The 19,144-nt window shown below is 37.0% G+C and overlaps 1 protein-coding gene across 3 annotated transcripts in view; it reads left to right on the top strand.

Annotated features, from left to right (window-relative positions):
• TRHDE (thyrotropin releasing hormone degrading enzyme) overlaps positions 1-19,144 on the top strand; it is a 351,632-nt gene that overhangs the window by 241,214 nt on the left and 91,274 nt on the right. For 2 of the 3 annotated variants that reach the window (XM_070507330.1, XM_014827110.3), the window contains one exon: positions 6,748-6,813. The exons of the other annotated variant lie outside the window; for it this stretch is intronic. In XM_070507330.1, coding sequence (XP_070363431.1) covers positions 6,748-6,813 — 66 coding nt within the window. The remainder of the gene's footprint in view (positions 1-6,747; positions 6,814-19,144) is intronic. 3 annotated transcript variants of the gene reach the window in all.

The raw sequence follows: 19,144 nt of genomic DNA, 5'->3' as shown, positions 1-19,144 counted from the left end.
ATTGTTATTACTGTTATAGTCTAATTGTGGATACTTAGGGAGCTCAGCTGACACGCCTGCATTCTTACATCTAGTCAATGACAGAGCTAGGACTTGTAACAGACATTACACTTCTACAGAAGTAATTATTAAAATTAATCTGATGTGTTCCATAGGATGGACCAGTGAAAGGGAGAATGCATCTGGGGAGGCTGTGAGATAATTCAGTTGTGCAGTGGTAGAGGCTTGGCCTCAGGAAATCGTAAATCAGAGAATTCTAAGGTTCCAGGTGTGGGTGACTGGGGCAATGCAGCATTCATTCTGCTTTCTTATGTCAAATAACTGTCTTTCCCTTTGTGTCCTTTTTTTTTTTTTTTGCTTCCTCTGCTCTCTCTCTCTCTCTCAACCTTTCCTTTTGGTAATAAACTTGGAAATGAGTGATATTCATGGTTAGGTATTTTATTTCTTTTTTTTCCTCTTCCTCAGGTCTTAAATATAGCTATCATACTATTGTAAAAAATAAAGAAAAACCATGTTTTTGAAAACCATCAAGGATTTAAGATATGCTTTTACTCTGGACTGAAAGCCATTCTTTAGTAAGGAATCATGTTAGAACATCGCATAATCCCCACACATGTTGAGATTTAATGCAGAGACATCATTTAGAAATTTACATTTTAAAAGTACTTTGATGTAGCATCGATAGACTAATCCTTTCAGTGACTTAAAAAGTAACAGGGAAGTCTTACCTCGTAGTTTCTGTGCTGATCAAAGAACTCGGCAACTCAATTGATGGCAGCAAGTCTGGAGGCAAGTTCCACAAACTGCTATACCTGTGTGACTTTGGGCAAATTATCCCTTTGCCTTATTCCTTTTCCCTTAGCCTCAGTCTCTTGCATATGTAAATTGAACACAATGATACGTTATTCTTTACCTGCTCCTACCCTGAGAAGAGCTCCTACCCTATTCCTTGAGAGGAGTAAGAAGGAAAAGATCCTGTTTCGGTGTGTGTGCTACTTATTCTTAGAGTATACTCATTGCCAACTTACTCCAGTGATCCATCAGCCAACTGTTCACACTTGTTTGGAGCCCAGCATTTAAAGTTGCGCTGCTGGCTCAGATCTTCTAGGAAGAGGACACTATGACATGTGAGATACTTATTTGGGAAAGGAACAGAAGTAGGGAGAGCTGCCTTAAGACCACACAGCAGTTCACCGCCCGTGCGAGGAGAGAGGAAGGAATAAGTATTGGGTGGGGAATTTCTGACTGCAGCCTAGTTGCAAGAAACATTCATCCAGGCCAACGAGAGTCCTCAAGCCAGAGTTTCCCATCAGAGGAGTCCCCTGTCTCGCTGGAATTGGCCCACCTTAGTTCCACTGTCGTGCTCAGTCATTGGCTGGGAGTCAACAGAAGAAGGTGCAGCCTTCATGGTGGTGAATGCAGAGGGGCAACAATGGGAAATCTGGGCAGCGCATTTTCACAGCTGCCACATCCACATACAGCATCTGATAGAAATATCACTGTTTTCAACTTTGCTAGCCCTTTGTACTGAATCTGCCCTAAAGTAGCTTTGTCTTCTACTCCATCAACATGTTCTATTATGCTAGCCAATTTAGGTATTCTATTCCATCCCCAATCCTGGGCATGTTGGTCAGCATTTCAACTGTGTCTCATTGAATTAGGTTTCCCTTCTTCCTCTTTTGGGAACATCGACTGATTCCAAGCTCTAAATAAATCTAAGAATTTCCTTTTTTCGAAGTTCTTTCTATGCCCAGTGTTTCTGGAGAGTATCATGTGACTATTTTGATTTGAGATCCACAAGAAAGTAATCTTAATTAGTTAAGATTACTGATTTTGGAGTTGGATATAAGTGATTTCTAATCCTGACTCCATTATTAACTACCTGTGTTAATTTGGGCAAGTTATACAACCTTTCAAACCTCAGTTTTCTAATCTGACAAATAAAGATTGCAATATTTTCCTTAAATATTGTGAATATGGCATATAGTAGTTGCTTAAGGAATGACAGGTACATTATTAACCAGCTAGGGCTAATAACTAGGACTTAGGCCTTTTCTGCACATTTTTGACTCACTGTTGCCTTGTCATTGGAGTTACTTCAAACCTAATTCTACTCTTTCCAATTCACATAATCTTGGGACACGTCTCCTACATTATTGAGAAGTGACAAGCCATCCATCATCCAGTGTTTATTGAGAACCCACTATGTGCCAGGAACTGTTTTTCGCAATGAGTCTGCAGCAGTGGGTCAGACAGACAAGTCTCTCTCAATGAAGCTGGAAGTCTATTTCTTCAGCTTCTGTGTTTTATACTTCAAAATGTCTTATTTATATTTACTTCTCTTTTCTGCCTTAGGCCTGTCTCAGAGGAAGATTGTCCTTATTCCTTTCCAAGACTACCTTAATTCTCTTCTTATCTAGCTGTCCCAGACTCTTGCTCCAGCAACTCTTGATCTACTGTGTCTCCAGTCTCTCTCCCCATTAGATCATCTTTTTCTTTGCACAAAATTTTCTCTCATCTTCTTAACAAGAAAAACACAAATAAACCTCATGTGAACATGCTTATTGCTTTTCTTTGCTTCCTTCTGTTTCCATTGTTTCTCGATCTGGCTTTCACACCAAGTCTATTTATATAGCTCTCTGCTAAACGTGACCTACCATGGCCTTTTCTTAGCTGTTTTTCTCCCTTGAAATCTGAAGCACTTATTCTTAAGACATGTCTTCTATGACACTACTTATACCCAGTTCTCCTGCTATTTTCTATCACAATGTGTCATCCTTTGCTCTTAATTTCATGTCTTTATTGATTTTCTCAACAGATATTTATTGAGTGGCTGTTATGGGCACTTGAGTGTAGGTCATACAGAAGCTGTAGAGAGATTCTACAGATTCTAGCTCCTTCACTAAAACCTCAGCACTTTTCTCTTGGCGATCTCACCTGCTACAAATCCCAATTTATGTCTTCATTAGTAATATTCCACTGAACTTCGTTCCTTCTGCTTCTGCCTGTCATGTCTGCCTTCTGTTCCACACATTGTTTCTCAAACTCCACATGTTTCAAATGGATGTTACCATATTCACTTAACTAATACTTTCTTGTAAATTCTACGTATCTGCTGATATTATCTTCTAGTCGCTGAGGCTTTAGGATTTAAAATGACCTTTGTTCTATTCCTTAAACCTATCTCTGGTTTTCATACTCATTGCTACCATTTGCTTCTGGTTATTTTACTTCCTTCTTGAACTATTATCAATCAAGTACTGACTCTTTTAACCACCTTTCCAAAATCTTTTCTGACCTTCTAACAAAGTTCAAATTCTTCAGCCCTGGTATTCAATCTTCTCTAACAATGGCCTCAATCTCATATTCCATGGACTCTTCTATCACCTGGTTATATGCTGTCGTCCTTCAGTATCACCTTCCCCACCTGTACCCTTCACTCTCACTCCTGCATGACCATGACCATCCCTGCCATACCATGCACATGCTCTCTGCTTATTGTGGCTCATGGAAGTTCATCCATCCTGCAAGTTCCACCGCATGTGCCCCTTTATCCTTTCTCTCTCCAAGCAGAATAACCTCTCTCTCTTCTGAAACACAATAGAATGTTTTATTTCTTTTGTCATTCATCTTATACTACATTGTGTCTTCTCATCTCACTTAGGAGGGTTTGAGGTCTTTGAGAGTAGAGACTTGCAGCATTCCTGTTTATATTCTACAGGATACTGAGCACAGCACCTTACTCAATAAGCATATGTTAAAAGGATAAATTAGTTGAGAACATCTCTCTCTCTCTTCAAAAGTGGTTATTTACCACAAAAGTACACCAATAAAGTAATAAACTATATCCAGGCTGAGTAGTCTTCAAGAATACAAAGTAATTGCTATGCATGCAACTAATTTCTCTTTCTCTGTCATCCAGTTATCACATTAAAGGAGAACCTCCTCTGAACCAGGCACAGGGAACAGGGTACCAAGTCATGGGACATAGTCATTTCTCTAGAGATGTTTACAGTCTTTGAAACTGACATGCATGCAAATGATTACAATGTAGAGTAAAGGAGCTTTACCTGGGAACTTAGATGAAAAAGATACTCCAAATAGAAAAATTGCTAAATGAGGAATGAATTTAAAAGCATGCTTTTGTGAAATATTCTTTATGAAACTTTAAAAAAATCAGTTAGTATTTTCCATCCTCATATCCCTGAACCTTACTATAGCAAATATAGTGGTGGGTTTTCTTGAGCAAGTCTCAAAACGACAAAAATCTTGCAGAAACAGTGTACTTATTTTCCATAAAGCTACTTAGGCTGCCTGACATCCAGTTTGCTTGAATGGGGCTGGAATTTTGAATCACAGGTGAGTATAAGTTACAGTATTGTAAACAATATTTGCTTCGTGGAAAAAAAAATGTTTTAAAGACATGATGAAAGGGGATTCAGTGTTTTCTTTTCATAAAAAGGTTTCTGTTGAGTTATGCCTGCGTCATGGAGTGTGGCCTCTGTTGTAACCCATACACAGTAGGTGCTTAGTGTACACCGGCTGAATGATGACAGTTGGAAGGCCCATCTGTCCAGGAAGTTCTGTGAAATGGGGATTTTTCCCATTTAGCTTTGGAAAGAAAAGGCTAGTTAAATGCAGAAGTGCACATACTACTCCGGAGAATTTAAAATGTTCAAGTGGGCAACACAGACATATGTTCTAAAGGTTAATTAAATCACACAATATAGTAATTCAGTGATGTTATATAACTTTTAAATATTGGTTATATTTCTAGGTTTTATTTCCTCTTAGCACTTTGCTCCAACTCAACTCAGGCAAGAGAATGAGTACATTCTTTATGATTAGAAGGGACTTTTTGCCATTAGACCATGCTAAATTGATAGTTTTTATAGCCCGACAAGAGACCAAGTCATCATTACCTGGAGGGAACCACTTAAATCATCTGAAGATGGCTATTCTGTTCTGACGGAAAGTTTGAGTTGACAGCTTGAGACACTAAGTCTCAGACCCCGGGTGGCAAGGGTCAGTTTTGCTGTGGAACTGACAGTTTCCCCCCGTGGGGCGGGTGGACTAGATTGGGAAATGTACAGGAGGAGAGCCTGTCAAGGAAATTCAAGGAGCAGAGCTGGTAAATTCTAAAGGGAATTCTAACCTGGTCCCCAGATTGAATCATAAATGCTTATATTTTATGGACTGATACAAGTGTGCAGAAGATAAAAAGGAAGAAGCAAAAGAAAGAGCAAAGAGTGGAGGGTGTGGAAGGAAAATATATCAGAAGAGACATAAAACTCTATGGCTTGTCCAGCTCATCATTTGTTGAGATGTGACTAAGATACCAATTTGGGGAGCTATTTTAGTGATGATTGAAATTTTTTGAGACATTTCTTTAATGGTGATTCATGGAAACTGAGTATTATATTGTATTAAAATTTCACAATTATAGGAAACCATTCTAGTAACAAGCAATGGAAATTCATTCTTCCATCTCTGGACTGGCTGCCCAGTCCAGTCCCAGGCAGGATGAGTCTTATGATTCTCTTATAAAAAAGAGACACCTGGCCAGAAATGCATTATTGGAAGTGTGAATTTGTAATGAGTATGAAATGGGATATGTAGTCATAAAGGGATTTTTCCCCCTACAACCAGGCTGTCTTTTATATTTAAACTTTTGCTGCTTGCAACCCACTACTTTGTAGTTAAAATAATTTGGTGCGGATTGAAATATCTTCTTGAAGGCTTATTTGTATTTAACATACAAATTTGTGATCATCCAGGCTTAACAATCATTACTTGGAGTGTTTCATATTGATTACATGTGTACCTTTTTGCACTGATATTATTCTACAATATTATAATAATTGTTCTAGGTGAGGTAAACTCTTAAATTAGTATTTTCTTCTGTTACTCTAAATATTTGTATCAAACATATATGTTTTACTTGTATATGGATATATGGCTATATCCAGGCTCTAAAATAAATAGACAGGAAATAAAAATAAGTAGCTTGTTGTAATACTGATAGCTCACATTCATATCATGGTTACTATTTTTCACACCTAGTCTGAACTGCCTTGCATATATTAATTTGTTTAAGTTTCAGAACAACCACGTTAAATTGGTACTATTTTTTCCTACACTTTACAAGTAAAAACAGTGAGGAACAGGGAACGTTAAGTAATTTCCCTGAGTAAACATGGCGAGTGGCAGAGGCAGGATTTGAATTCCAGCAGGCTGACTGCTCTGTGCTCCCTGCTCCCCACTTCTAGAGCTAACTTGTTCTTAGGTGGAGCCGGGGTAAGGGAAGTAGCTATGTTACTCCAGAGCTATATTTTAATATGATTGTTTGTTTATTAACATGAGTATCCCTTTCTTACTAGACTAGAAGCTTGTAGGTAGAGAAACCATGTTTTATTCACTTTGTCATATACAGTGCTCAATAACATTTTTATTAGCCCTGAATTACAGCTTATTATTGCCCTGAGATAGCCTATCCAGGATACCTCTATTTTGAAGTCATTGGTTTTATATACACAAAAATTTTAGATTCACAAAACGAAGAATGCAATTGTGACCTGTAAGTGAATTATTGTGCTCATGATTCTCTTATTTCTTAACTATTTTTAAGAATAAAATAGCATCAACAAAGTAGACTATTTTTGATTTATATAGGATAGCTTTAGAATCATGTTACTTGGTTGAAATTCTTTTCTTTTTTTCTTTTTTTTTAAATGCTCCTCTCTACAGGGTGCTGCTTTGATTAGAATGCTGGCTAATTTTATGGGCCATTCAGTATTTCAGAGGGGTTTGCAAGTAAGTAAAATGCTTTCTATTTTGTCTTACATTTTTCCTTGTCAATATATTTATTTTAAAGATATTTCACAGCTTGGGAAATTGCTAATACAAAATCACTGAATTTGATGGAAAAATTTAAGATGGATGAGTAAGGTCAGCAATGTCCTTCCATCTGACAAATGAAAGTGGTAGAGAGGACACTTGCTGTATCTACCAATACGGCTCAAACTATTACACAATTTAGAATCAGTTGTTTAATATGCATTTTTAAATTGAAGAAATTTTCAAATATGTAAGATTCTAAATAATCTTTTTAAGATTTTCTGAAAGCTTACTTACCTTTTTTCCATTTAAAAGTTTATATAAAGTGAAGACAAATTATGTTAGCCTTACTAAAATTATATCTTTGAGAAAATCTTAATGCTGTTTTTCAGATATGTTTTTATGTTGTTGTTGTTTTATTGTTGGTGTACATAAGTTGTTATTTGTTCCAAATAATATTTATATGTCTTTTTAAATTAGAAAATACAACATTTTAAATAAAAGAAAAAATAAAGTGTTTTATAATATTGCATTTAGAGTATGAAGTATGGAATCTAAGAGTGAATTCTTAGAAAAGAAAGATTCTTTAGCTCTCTAAAGCAAACACAAATATAGAAAAATAGAATTTTTTTTTCATTGAATCTGTTGGAGTAAATCATGTTACTAGCGGCTGTGATTGATGAATTATTTATGCTGCATTCTGCTACTTAGAAGTGTCCTTTAAAGTAAATTGATGTTCACCTGAAATACAATTATGCTAAGACAGAGAGAGCAATCAATCTTATCTGTTCTTAGTAAGCTTTTCATCTTGAAATTTAAATGAACTACATATGGGATCAGGTCATATTTTAGTAGTATAAGTCTATTTTTATACAAAATAAACTAAAAGATAAAATACAAAGAAAGAGTTAAACATATGACAAAGCTACATATACTTAACACAACAAAGGAAAAAACAGCAATTTCTTGAAGAACACTTTCCCTTAGAAAATATTTTTACAGATTTGTTCCAGCAGGCGTTGAAATTTACTTTAATCAGCTCTTTCCATTAGGGACATCTTCAGAATAGCTGAATTCCATTGAACCTATTTGCTGAGTGCTAAAGTCTCTATTCTGATCACACAGTTGGGAAAATCTTTTTTCTTAAGGAGTGCCCTCCATGAATATCAACTGTCTGGAGGAGTGTCCTTTCTTATCCCCTCTCCTTTGTTTTTCCTCATTGAAGTTGTAGCATGACAGTTCCAGAAAATATCTAAGCTTTCAAAGGGCAACACAAATTGAATTTGATTACCTGGTGGCAAGTTGATATGAAATCATTTTCTGTATACAATTTTTATTGTTTTCCTCATCTGTGTGTATGGATTTGCTCAGCAGATTGAATAACTATAGTTATATTATTTGGAAAGGATTATTGTTTGGCAACATTTTTCTTTATCTTGTGCTTTCTATAGTATGCAAAATATATCAAGTTTTAGTACACCCTTTTCTACTGACTCACTCTGTTCTGTTTTATCTGACCCAGTTAGCATGCACCCTCTGAGTCCCATTATATTAAACTTTCATTGGAAGCTTGTGTTAACGTGTGCCTAGATGCTCTGATACTTGATTTGGTTAATTTTCAACTGAGGGACTCTATGTTTGTCAACATTGCATTTCATTTGCCTGGTGACATGTCATTGATCAGATAGATCTGTATCCTTCAGTACTTGGCTTGCAGCGTTATTTAGACTCATCATTCAAACTGATTTAGTGGATCATCAGCAGTTTGGATTAGTTTACAGTAGATCCCTCCATCTAGGTGATAAATTATCATTTCTTGTGCTTGAAGATGTATGGGATACATTTTGGAAATGACCTCCCGAACAGACACTTCATGTCAAGGTGCTGAGTGGTCACAGAGTTGATATTAATATATTTCCCTTCCACAAGGCTCTGGGGAGTCTTGCTTTACATGTTGTTGAAAGAGCTAATCTGCAGTGGCAGTGCTTACCTCTGCTGGAAGTCGATTAACTGTTTTTGCATCGCCATGGCTGTTTCTATGCTACCAATGGAAGTTTACATTTGCAGACAGACCCAGGGTCAGATTTACGGGTGTAGGCAATCCCAAATTGCAAATAGTATGTTTTTCATATATTTTTTTCTCCCTTTCTTCCTCCTCCTTCTCGCCCTCTTTCTTTTCTTCCTTTTTGTTCTTTTCCTGTTTTCCCTAAGGATTGGCACCTGAGCTAACAACTCTTGCCAATGTGCTTTCCTTTTCTTTTTTTCTTTCTGCTTTTTCTCCCCAAAGTGCCCCGGTACATAATTGTATATTTTAGTTGTGGGTCCTTCTAGTTGTGGCATGTGGGACGGCGCCTCAGGGTCGCGTGGTGAGCGGTGCCATGTCACCGCCCAGGATCCAAACAGGGGAAACTCCGGGCAGGCCGGCAAAGCAGACTGCGCGAACTTAACCACTCAGCCACGGGGCCAGCCCCTCTTTTTGTTCTTCTTTATTTTATTACTTGAACTTTAGCCCTCCTGTTCCACTCAGGAACACTATTATAATGGTGTTTTTTCTAAAATTTGTGTTCTTTTACAATTTTTATATCTTAAGCTCTTTTGGGAACAAGGCGAACATTCTTTACAAATATAATCACAAATATATAAAACACAAAATATACTATATAATATGAATAAATATAAAAGAATAAAAATATAAATAGCTATAAAATAAATGATAAATATAATATTTTACATATTAAATATAATAGAAATAATGTAGAAAGTTAGTAGGTTAATGGGAAGTTTCTGGGTCAGTTCAGATGTTCATATTTAGCTTACAAAGTATCTGAGTATCGATTCAACTGCATTTTTCTACCTTTTGCAATATTTTGTATTTGGAAAATGTATTTTGTTACAACTCACACATATATTCCTCAGTAGGAAGGCACTGTAGAGACTTTTTGAGAAAACTTTTGTTCCTAATAGCATCGAATCCATGTGCCCTGCTATTGGAAAGTCTTGTAAACAGTTTCATACCGAATAATGACAACTTTCCTTGACCCAGTCTTCTTGAGTTTTTTGGTCTAATTCCCTCATTTCTTGAATTTTGTCTGATGCTTAAATGGTTCAATCTTGCATCATTTTTAAGTAAATTGCCTCAGAACTTCTTTTTGTAAGTATTATATATGTTCATGAAAACTAAATCCTGGCTACCATTAAGAAGTCAGCTTCCTTTTCGACGTTAAGCAGAAAGTGAAAGTGAAAGCAAAGCCAGCTTGTCCCGTGTTGGATTATGTATGCCACTTGTAAATACTATATTTTTAAAACATAGAAATGTTTACATTTTGGCAAACTCTTCATATCTACTGTTTTACATAATCCATTTCTCAAAATAATAATTGGCATGTTTGGGGAAGCATGAGGAAATGCAATGAGTAGGGAGAAATGAGTCTCATTTCTGTTTCTAATTAATGGTGGGCTTTCTAGGAGTCACCAAACCTTTTTGGCCTCTGACTTTATAGTTATAAGGTGCAGGAGTTGGACTAAATACTCTCCAAGATTTTTTTCATCTCTCCGATTATCTGAATCTGATTTATTTAATGCATTTTACTAGTTAGACAATTTGGGTTTGATACTTTAATTTGGGACAGCTGTTTTAATTTGATGGGAAAATTTGTAAACTAAATGTGCAAAAGTGAGTGACTCCCTGGGCCTGAATCTTCACTTAATCATCTGAGTATAAGACTATATACCACTTTCCGTAACTGTAGTCAGACCAACCAGCATTTGTTGTCACATAGATTTTTTGCTGGTGCTGTGTTCCTCTTTGCCAGTATTAAAAAACAACTAGTATTTTTTTTCTCTTGGTTGCCTTTCACGTTTTGTTACACTTTCACATTTTGCTCTGGGTACTGTATGTGTCTGTGGTTAAGCTGCAGTCGTCTTAGATGTCGTTTTCTGAGGACTTAAGTTTTTGAAATTGCTTGGTTGGTTTCATTGTATGCGCTGTCTTTTCTAAGGTCAGGATTCCCACCTGTGTTCTTGGAATCAGCTGGAGTGACTCTGCTTGTGGGTCTGATGCTCTGAAGCGCATTGGATGTTGGTCTTGAGGAGAGTCAGCATCTCCCTTGATAAGCCTCATTAATGGGGATTCGCACAAGGGATAACTAACTTTTTCAGAGACAAAGAAGAAGAGCTTCTTTTGATCCCAAAGGAGGCTCAGCGGAACTGAGGCTTCAAGGTCCCCATTCCAATTCTCAGTGTCCCACGCTTGCTCCGTCAAGACCTAATTTTCACATGAGAGACCTAATAACCCCATGAAATGTACCTGAGTTTTAATTTGACCGCACGGAACTTCAAGCCACAGTCTGCTCTTCAGTCGCAGTGGTTCTAAGGCTACAAGAGCCACAAGACTCCTCCAGCACAGTCGTGGAAGAGCTCTGACTCCGGGCTATAGCTGCTGCTGAGAATTTAAAACACTGAGCTTATACCCTTCTTGTCATCTCTCCAGTCTAGTCAGAAATAGCCATTATCCTCAGACTTTGTAATTCTCCATTCTACCATAACGTTCTGTTGAAATAATTATTTGTTTCCCATGGCCTATTCCTCAACTTAGACAACTGTGGGAGATAATTTAAGAAACTCTTTTGACCCTAAAACCATGGATTACCAGGATCTTATTACCCATGATCAGTAATATTACCTCATTTAAATCTAATAAAGACAGGCAAACAATTGTAGATTCTCATCTTTGCGGGTCTATTTCCTGGAACGTGCTGCTCCTGGTATGTAATACAGTAGCAAAACCAAAACTGTTCTAGGTATTCAAACAGAACGGGATTTAGCACAGAGTATATGAATTTTCTAAAACTGTTGGGAGGGTTAGAGGAGTAAAGGTCAGGAAAGCCACTGCTAGACTTTAGGAAATCAAGACACTTAGTATCTCAAAGAACTGATACCACATTCTCAGCTGCCCACAATACACCCGGAGGCCACTGGTAGTACCCTCCCTCTCCCTGCGCCAAAGCGCACGTGTGTGCTCACTGCTGCTTGAGCAGTGATAACCCTCCCTGTCTTGTGCCTTCCATAGCTCTTATGTGTGCCTTTCAGGCAGAGCTTAAACTTGGACCTAACCAGCAAAAGATTCCAGGAAATGTAGCTTCCAGGCTTCCAGCCCATGCAATGCACAAGAGTGTACCACATAGCGGGAGTGGCGATGAATTGCTAATAGATAGTCTGACACACTTAATCTATAAATTTCCTCTTTCTATTGATTAAATATTATTTGTATTATTTTCGTAGGTAGTCTTGTTAACATATGGAGATTTAAAAAATATTAACTCTTTTATTTATCTCTTCTTTGATATTTGTATTAAGACCTTATGGGGCCAGCCCGGTGGCGCAGTGGTTAAGTTCGCACATTCCCCTTCTGGGCAACCCGGGGTTCGCGGGTTCAGATGCCTGGTGTGGACATGGCGCTGCTTGCCAAAAGCCATGCTGTGGTAGGCGTCCCACGTATAAAATAGAGGAAGTTGGGCATGGATGTTAGCTCAGGGCCAGTCTTCCTCAGCAAAAAGAGGAAGATTGGCAGTAGTTAGCTCAGGGCTAATCGTCCTCAAAAAAAACCACCTTGTGATACTTCCGTAGCTCCAGCAGTGTTTTAAACTGATTTCAGTAATTTTGTGAGGATATGTGATGGGAGGAATTAGGACAGTCGATGGCCGTCATCCCCTTCCTTCATGGCTATAGTGCGGTTGCCTGTGTTCTGTAATCCTCAGGTTCCTCTTGGAATGGTTGACTTAGTTATGTCAGGGTGAATCAGTACCAGTAAAACTTCATTTTTGTCTAAGTTTTTTTAATTTCTAAAGTTATTACTCTTCTAAAATAAGGAACTGGAGAAAAGATGAGAACTTACTAGTGTGAATAATTGTTTTGCTTTTTTATTAACTTGAGAATTTCAAATTTTTGGTTTGTATAATTACAGCCGTTGGCTCCTCATTCTACCTTCCTCACCTCCAGCCGGGCCAGTCATCCTGGGATTTGGTAAATGCAGCACAAAAAATCTAAGGAGCCATTTGCCTGAATTGCGTTTAATTTAAGATAAACTATCCATAGGACACCTAGACAGTAAGCTTATGTGTTTCCCCAGCCCAAGATTTTCTCCTAGCAATGATGACTCCGAAAACATCTGCAGGACACTCTCTATAGGGCCTTAGAGTCAGTGGGAATGCAGTTGGCAGGCCAGCAGGAACCATTAACTCCCCCTTGCATACAGGCTCAAGTGGCACTTTTTATATAGAATGTAAGCCTTACCTTTATCACCTCATCTTTGTCTGTGGCGTAAACAATCTCCACATTCCTTCCCAGGTCATCCTGTAAGAAGAAGCTAGCAAGATCTCTCAGGGGCTCCAGGTCTGTTTAACATTACGCTATTTGAATGCGGTATTCTCATTATTATGTCACAGCAAAAGCAGAGTCCTTACTGGCAGGACACCAGAGTGGAGTACATGCAGTGTAGCCTTATTTCTATTCTTTCTTCCTCTTGGACAATCTTCAATGCCCCATGTTGTCATTGACTTTCCTTTCCTATGTGGTTCCTGGAATAGAAATATACTGCAATTTTGCTCTCATTTTTTTCTATCTCTCTAGAAGTTCTTGGTGATTTTACACATCCCTTGAAATCTTCCTTGCCCCTGTGAATAAATGCTTCCTTTGAATTCCACCTTCAATAAAAACTATCCATTCTATAGAATTTTTCAGCGATTCTTACAACTTTCGTTTCCTAGGGTTCTTACTGTTTAAGTGCATATACATTCATTTTTTCCCATATGTAGCAATGCTTATACATAAGAACAATAAATTACGATCTACTTTTTTTCCTTTTTCAGTAAGGAAGATTAGCCCTGAGCTAACATCTGTGCCAGTCTTCCTCTACTTTGTATGTGGGATGCCTCCACAGTGTGGCTGCTGAGTGGAGCAGGTCCACTCCCACGATCTGAACCAGGGCTGCCCAAGTAGAGCGTGCAGAACTTTAAACATTTGGCCATGGCACTGGCCCCAGGGTCTACTTCTTTTACATTGCTTTTATAATTTACTTTGTTTCTATAGTTCAAGTCCTGATTCTGCATAAGTATTGTAGACTTATTTTTAAAGTAAGTAGTTCAGGTAGTGATTCTTTTAGATAGAACTTTTTTTACATGACTTTGACCTTTCTTATTTCATTTTTACTTGTTTTAATCTCCCTAGTTACATTTTTTTCCTGATTTTTTCTGGAAATAAAAGAATAAAGCTATAATTATGAAATCTTCGGATAACATTGACTGGCTCAGTAGCTATTAAAAAATAATTAGTACATAGTACTATTGCTTTTTCTTTTCAAACAAAACAATATTGTTTTAATGATTTCAGCCTAACGGTACCATTCTTCATGTTGTTATGAGCCAATACCAGGGAATTGAAATTATGAAGAAAGATCATTGTTAAGCTTGATATAAAGTCAAACCCTGAAATCCTTGTTAGAAAGTGTCACCTGCTTTCTTGACCAGTGAGGGTAATTCAATAGCATCTAGAATATGGTTGAATAAAGAAAGATTTCTCTTGATTAGTATTTAACTGCTCTTTTCCATAAGGTAAGCTATAACAAGATGTTTGGCTCCAATTATCAGGGTGGAAATTGCTTATGCAAATCAATGTAAGGCAATGAGGTGTGGATAAAAAGCAAAAGGGAAATATCATTATTATTGGTTTGTGCTCATAAAACTCTGATAGCCTGAAGGTAATGACAGGCAGAAAGCCGTAGGGGTTATTAGTAGCAACAACATACTCAATAGCTTGTGTTCCAATGAGAGGTTATATGTTAACATGTGTACACGGAATTTTTATTTGATAATTGCAGGCTCATATTTGTGAGAGAATGCATGCTTCCTTGCATATAGGTTTTTAGATAAATGAAAAGTCAGAAAATAATAAAGGAACAGAGACAATATGTCAAAGTTAATTTCCTTTCTGAAGAGGTAGTATTGTGTTTTCATCCAGATGGTAGCTGAATCATGCTTAATCTAAAATGAATGACCATAGACAGTTTTTGCTCAAATTTCTCCATGTTTCATTTAAATCACTATGCAGTTTTAGATATGTTAAAGATAAAAAGGTTAACATTTCATAATAATTTGTTATGATCACTCAATATCATAGGACAATAATGTTATCATTGCTAGTGTTTAGTCATTGCCTTTGACCTAATTAGCATTTAATATATTAAGGACTTAATTTCATGGCTAAAATTAATGAGCGTTTTATAGAGAAAAAACCATCCATTTTCAGGAAACATTCCATGGATTTGTGAATCAAGAATATTATCTCTAATAAAAAAACTGCTTTTAAAAATTAACACTGGCTATTCATATTTCTTGTGAATATGACTTCTATTTATTAGTTTCAATTAATTTTTTCTATACAGCTACTGATTGAATTCTTGCCGTTTTGCTTCTGAATTAAATGTTGTTAACTGATGACTGTGACTATATAGCATTAACTAAAAACCTTTATTATTAAAGACATACATCTCTAGTTAGTCATCCTGCAGGCATTCACCCAGCTCAACGGAGGCCTTATAAATTTATTTTTATTGGTTTTCTTTACCTGTTAAGGGCTCAAGATTTATTATACATTTTAGCTACTAGAGTTTGTGCTATAAGATAATGTTTTTGAAAACTTTATTTAAAATGTATCTGTGAAACTATTAGACCCATTTGGTTGATGGGTGAATATATTGTATGCTGGTGTGTGTGCTGTGTCCCGATCTGTAGACACGCCCTCTCTTGGGTGCACCTATCTGTAAACAGTCTCTCACTGGTTGTGTGGATACTGCCATTCGGTTAGATTGCTAGTTTAGAAATACGATAAATTTGCCTTAGAGGTGTTTTTCTCTAACGTATTTGGCTCTTGCATCAGCAGTTTTCTTTCTTTTTCTTTTTAAATTTATTTTTCCTCTTATTTTATGTTCTCCTTTCAGAACATTCATGCAATAGCCTAGAACTGCATATTTGGCAATGTTGCAAGTTTTGATGCTAAAAAAGCCATCCTAGGTTGGGAGGATTTTTTTCCTTGTTAGTCATATTTTCATAGTTGCCTGATGATTGTATGATGTAGTTTAATAGTAGTAATATGGCATAGTTGTACCATAATATATTTAGTTTTTTCCTTGTTTGTAAATACCTGGATTGCTTTCCAATTTTCGTTAAACAACACTATAATGATCTTTAAATTATCGATTTTCCCTTTATATTTTGATTGTCTCTTCATATACATTTCTGAAAGCATATTATCAGTTTTTGTTTCAAAATTTCAAGCCAATATATAATTGTAGAAATAAAATTTGAAAGTTCTTTTTTTATAACACAATAAGCAAATAGCATTGGGTTTTATAAATTTCTTACCAATTTAGTAAGTAAAAAGTTACCCAATTGCTATTCCAGTATATATATTTTAATTGCAAATGAGGTTGAAAAATTTTTATATATTCTCTTACATTTCACTCTTTTCACTTATTCTTTTATGACATATTTATCCATGTGTTTTACCCATTTAAAAATTGAAGTTTTACTCTCTTTTTCATGACTTGGTATAAATGGTTGTAAAATAAAAATAATAAACCCTAATGTATTTATTATTAATTCTTTTTTTCCTTGTGATAGCTAAATGTCGAAATTATTGTTATAAAGAGCCATGTTATACATTAGTGGCTTAAGAGGACTGCTGTAAAGATCTATCCTAAGTGATATATTTGGAACCTGTTTTCCTGAAGTTTCAAACGTTTTCAGAACTGTGTTTTGACCCGGCTGTGTCTCTGTCTATGGCAGAGAGGGCTCCACATGAATCTGACACATGAAAAGATGGTCATGTCCATTTGTCATGCTGCATCTTATTTCCTTTCGCAATCAGTCTCTTATATTCACCTTTTCTCTTCTGCTCAAGAGCTCTCCCTGTGGTTATTTTGCAGATCATTTTTTCCCCTTAAGAGCAATAACTGACTTTAGTATTAAAATCTTTTTTTAATGCTTTGTGTTAGTAAAACCAAAATTGTGATTTCTATTCCTGCACCAGCTCTACTTAGTTTTGTGTCTGCAGTCCATGTTTATCACCCATCATCAGACATGTTCAGTTATTCATTTATTCCACAGATACTTATTACAGACCTACTGTATGTCAGACACCATGATAAGTACCACGTTTCAGGGCATGCTGCCTGTAGCAGATAGGGCCCTGGATCTCCTGAATCATAATAGGCTAAGACTGACACTAAATAGGAAAAAAGCGAATACATATATATTTACTAAATGTGATAAATACTAGGAAGGAAAAAGTAGGATGCTGGGATAAAACATATGGGTGGTTGGGTTGGGCATCTTTAGACTGGATGTTCAGGAAATCCTTCTTGAGAAGAAGACATTTATACAGAGGTCTGAAGGATGAGAAAGAGTTGGTGGAAGGGGGAGATCATTCCAGGAAGAGCAAAGAGCTTATGCAAATGGCTGAGGCAAAGAACTGAGCATGTCCAAGGAAAAGACAGAAACTGGTGTGATGAGCAGAGTTAGGAAGGACAAGAGATGAGATGGGAGAGGAGAACAGGAGCGACTCATGTAGTGCCCATGCAGACTGTGCTGAGAAGGTTGGATTTTATTCTGAGTGTAGAGGGATGCTAGCAAATGGTTTTAAATTGGGATATGACATGGTTCTGTTTCTATTTAAAAGTTACCTGGCTACTTGTAGTAACACACTGGAAATGGGGCAGTCAGCATACCAAGAGAGGAATCCGGTAATAAAATTAGGAAGATATTTTAATATCTAGGTGAGAGATGATGGAGACTTAAATAGTCAGTAGACATACAGAGACATGGATGGGTTCAAAACGTTTTTTGAAGATAGAATTAAATGGACCAGGGATAGAGTGGATGAAGAGTTTGGTGCGAGAGGTGGGGAAGAGAAGGTACCTAAGAATGATTCTGAGGTTTCCGGGCTGAAGCCCTGCGCCCAAACCCTGAAGGGCTGTAACAGTTGGAGGTTGAGGGAAGAGGAGGAGCCAGCAAAAGAGACTGAGATGGAACAGCTGGAGCGGCAGGCAGAATGCCAAGAAAAAAGCTTATTTATAGAATAAGAAAGTGATCAACGAGGTTAAATGCAACTGGGAGGTGGTGTAGGATAAAGACTAATAACTATTCCTTTTGGTTTCTTGCAAATTTATTGGTTTCAGTGGAATAGGTTGAGGAGTGAAGGAGAAATGTCTAAGTGGAGACAGTATATGTAGAATAAAATTTAAAGAAATTTTCCGAGGAGGGAAACAGAAAAACAGGGTAGGTAATTAGAGGGAGACAAGGGCTAAGGAAGGGTTTGGTTTAGTTTTGTTTGTTTTTTAAAGATGGGAGATGGTTGTCTAGTTGTAGGCCAGTAGAGAAGAAGTCAGGAGAGGAAGAGTTTGCTAATGGTAGAGAAGTAAGAAATAACTGGGACACTGGTCCTTGAGAAAGTGAAAGGACTGCTTTTTATAGGTTGTATACTTCTACTAACTTTGGGGATTTGGAAATGGAAAATGAGGGAAATCCTTTCAGATGAATTCTATTTTTTCAGTGTTTTTTGAGGCAAGGTCAGTAGCTGAAAGTGAGGTAATGCTGAGTGGTAGAGAGGTTTGAAGACTGAAGATTGGGAAGAGTAGGAAGGCACAGCTGCCTGGCAGTACCAAGTGCCTATTTGAGTTTGTGGTTATGAATTTATAAGAAAACTAAACTGCTCAGTTGCAAGATTTTCTCCTGTGACACTCAGCTGCATGAGTACGGGTTTTAAGAAGGAAATACTTGGATTCATCCAGGATTAGGGTTTTTGCCAGGTAGTATAACTGAAAGACAGAGCTGCAAAGGAGCTGAGGCTGCTTGACAGGAATTAAGATGAACTGTGAAATACAAACTGGATAATCAGGGAAACAAAAATAGGAAGGATATGATAGACAAATACCCGCTATAAATAATGATAGCAGTAAACAATATATTAGCAAGTGTAGATGATTTTAACACCGAATAAAAGAAATCCCCCATGCTTCTGAGCATGTGGGAAATTTAATATGTCCCATTGAATTCCTTTCATGTCATCTCCTTTAATATGAGAATGTTCCAGGGAGCTTTATCACTCCAGAACAGATGATGAAGAATTCTCTGGTTGCATTCCCACTGATGCGCAGTTGTATTGGTTTCCTGGAGTGGGTTGATGAGTAAACGGAAAGAAGTGAGGGATGTTGCTTGAGCATTTGGTGCATGTCTTGAGCGTTTGGTGTATGTCT

Source organism: Equus asinus, chromosome 4 (assembly GCF_041296235.1).
Source record: "Equus asinus isolate D_3611 breed Donkey chromosome 4, EquAss-T2T_v2, whole genome shotgun sequence".
NCBI lineage: Eukaryota > Metazoa > Chordata > Mammalia > Perissodactyla > Equidae > Equus > Equus asinus.
This window is presented reverse-complemented; position numbering and strand designations above follow the sequence as displayed.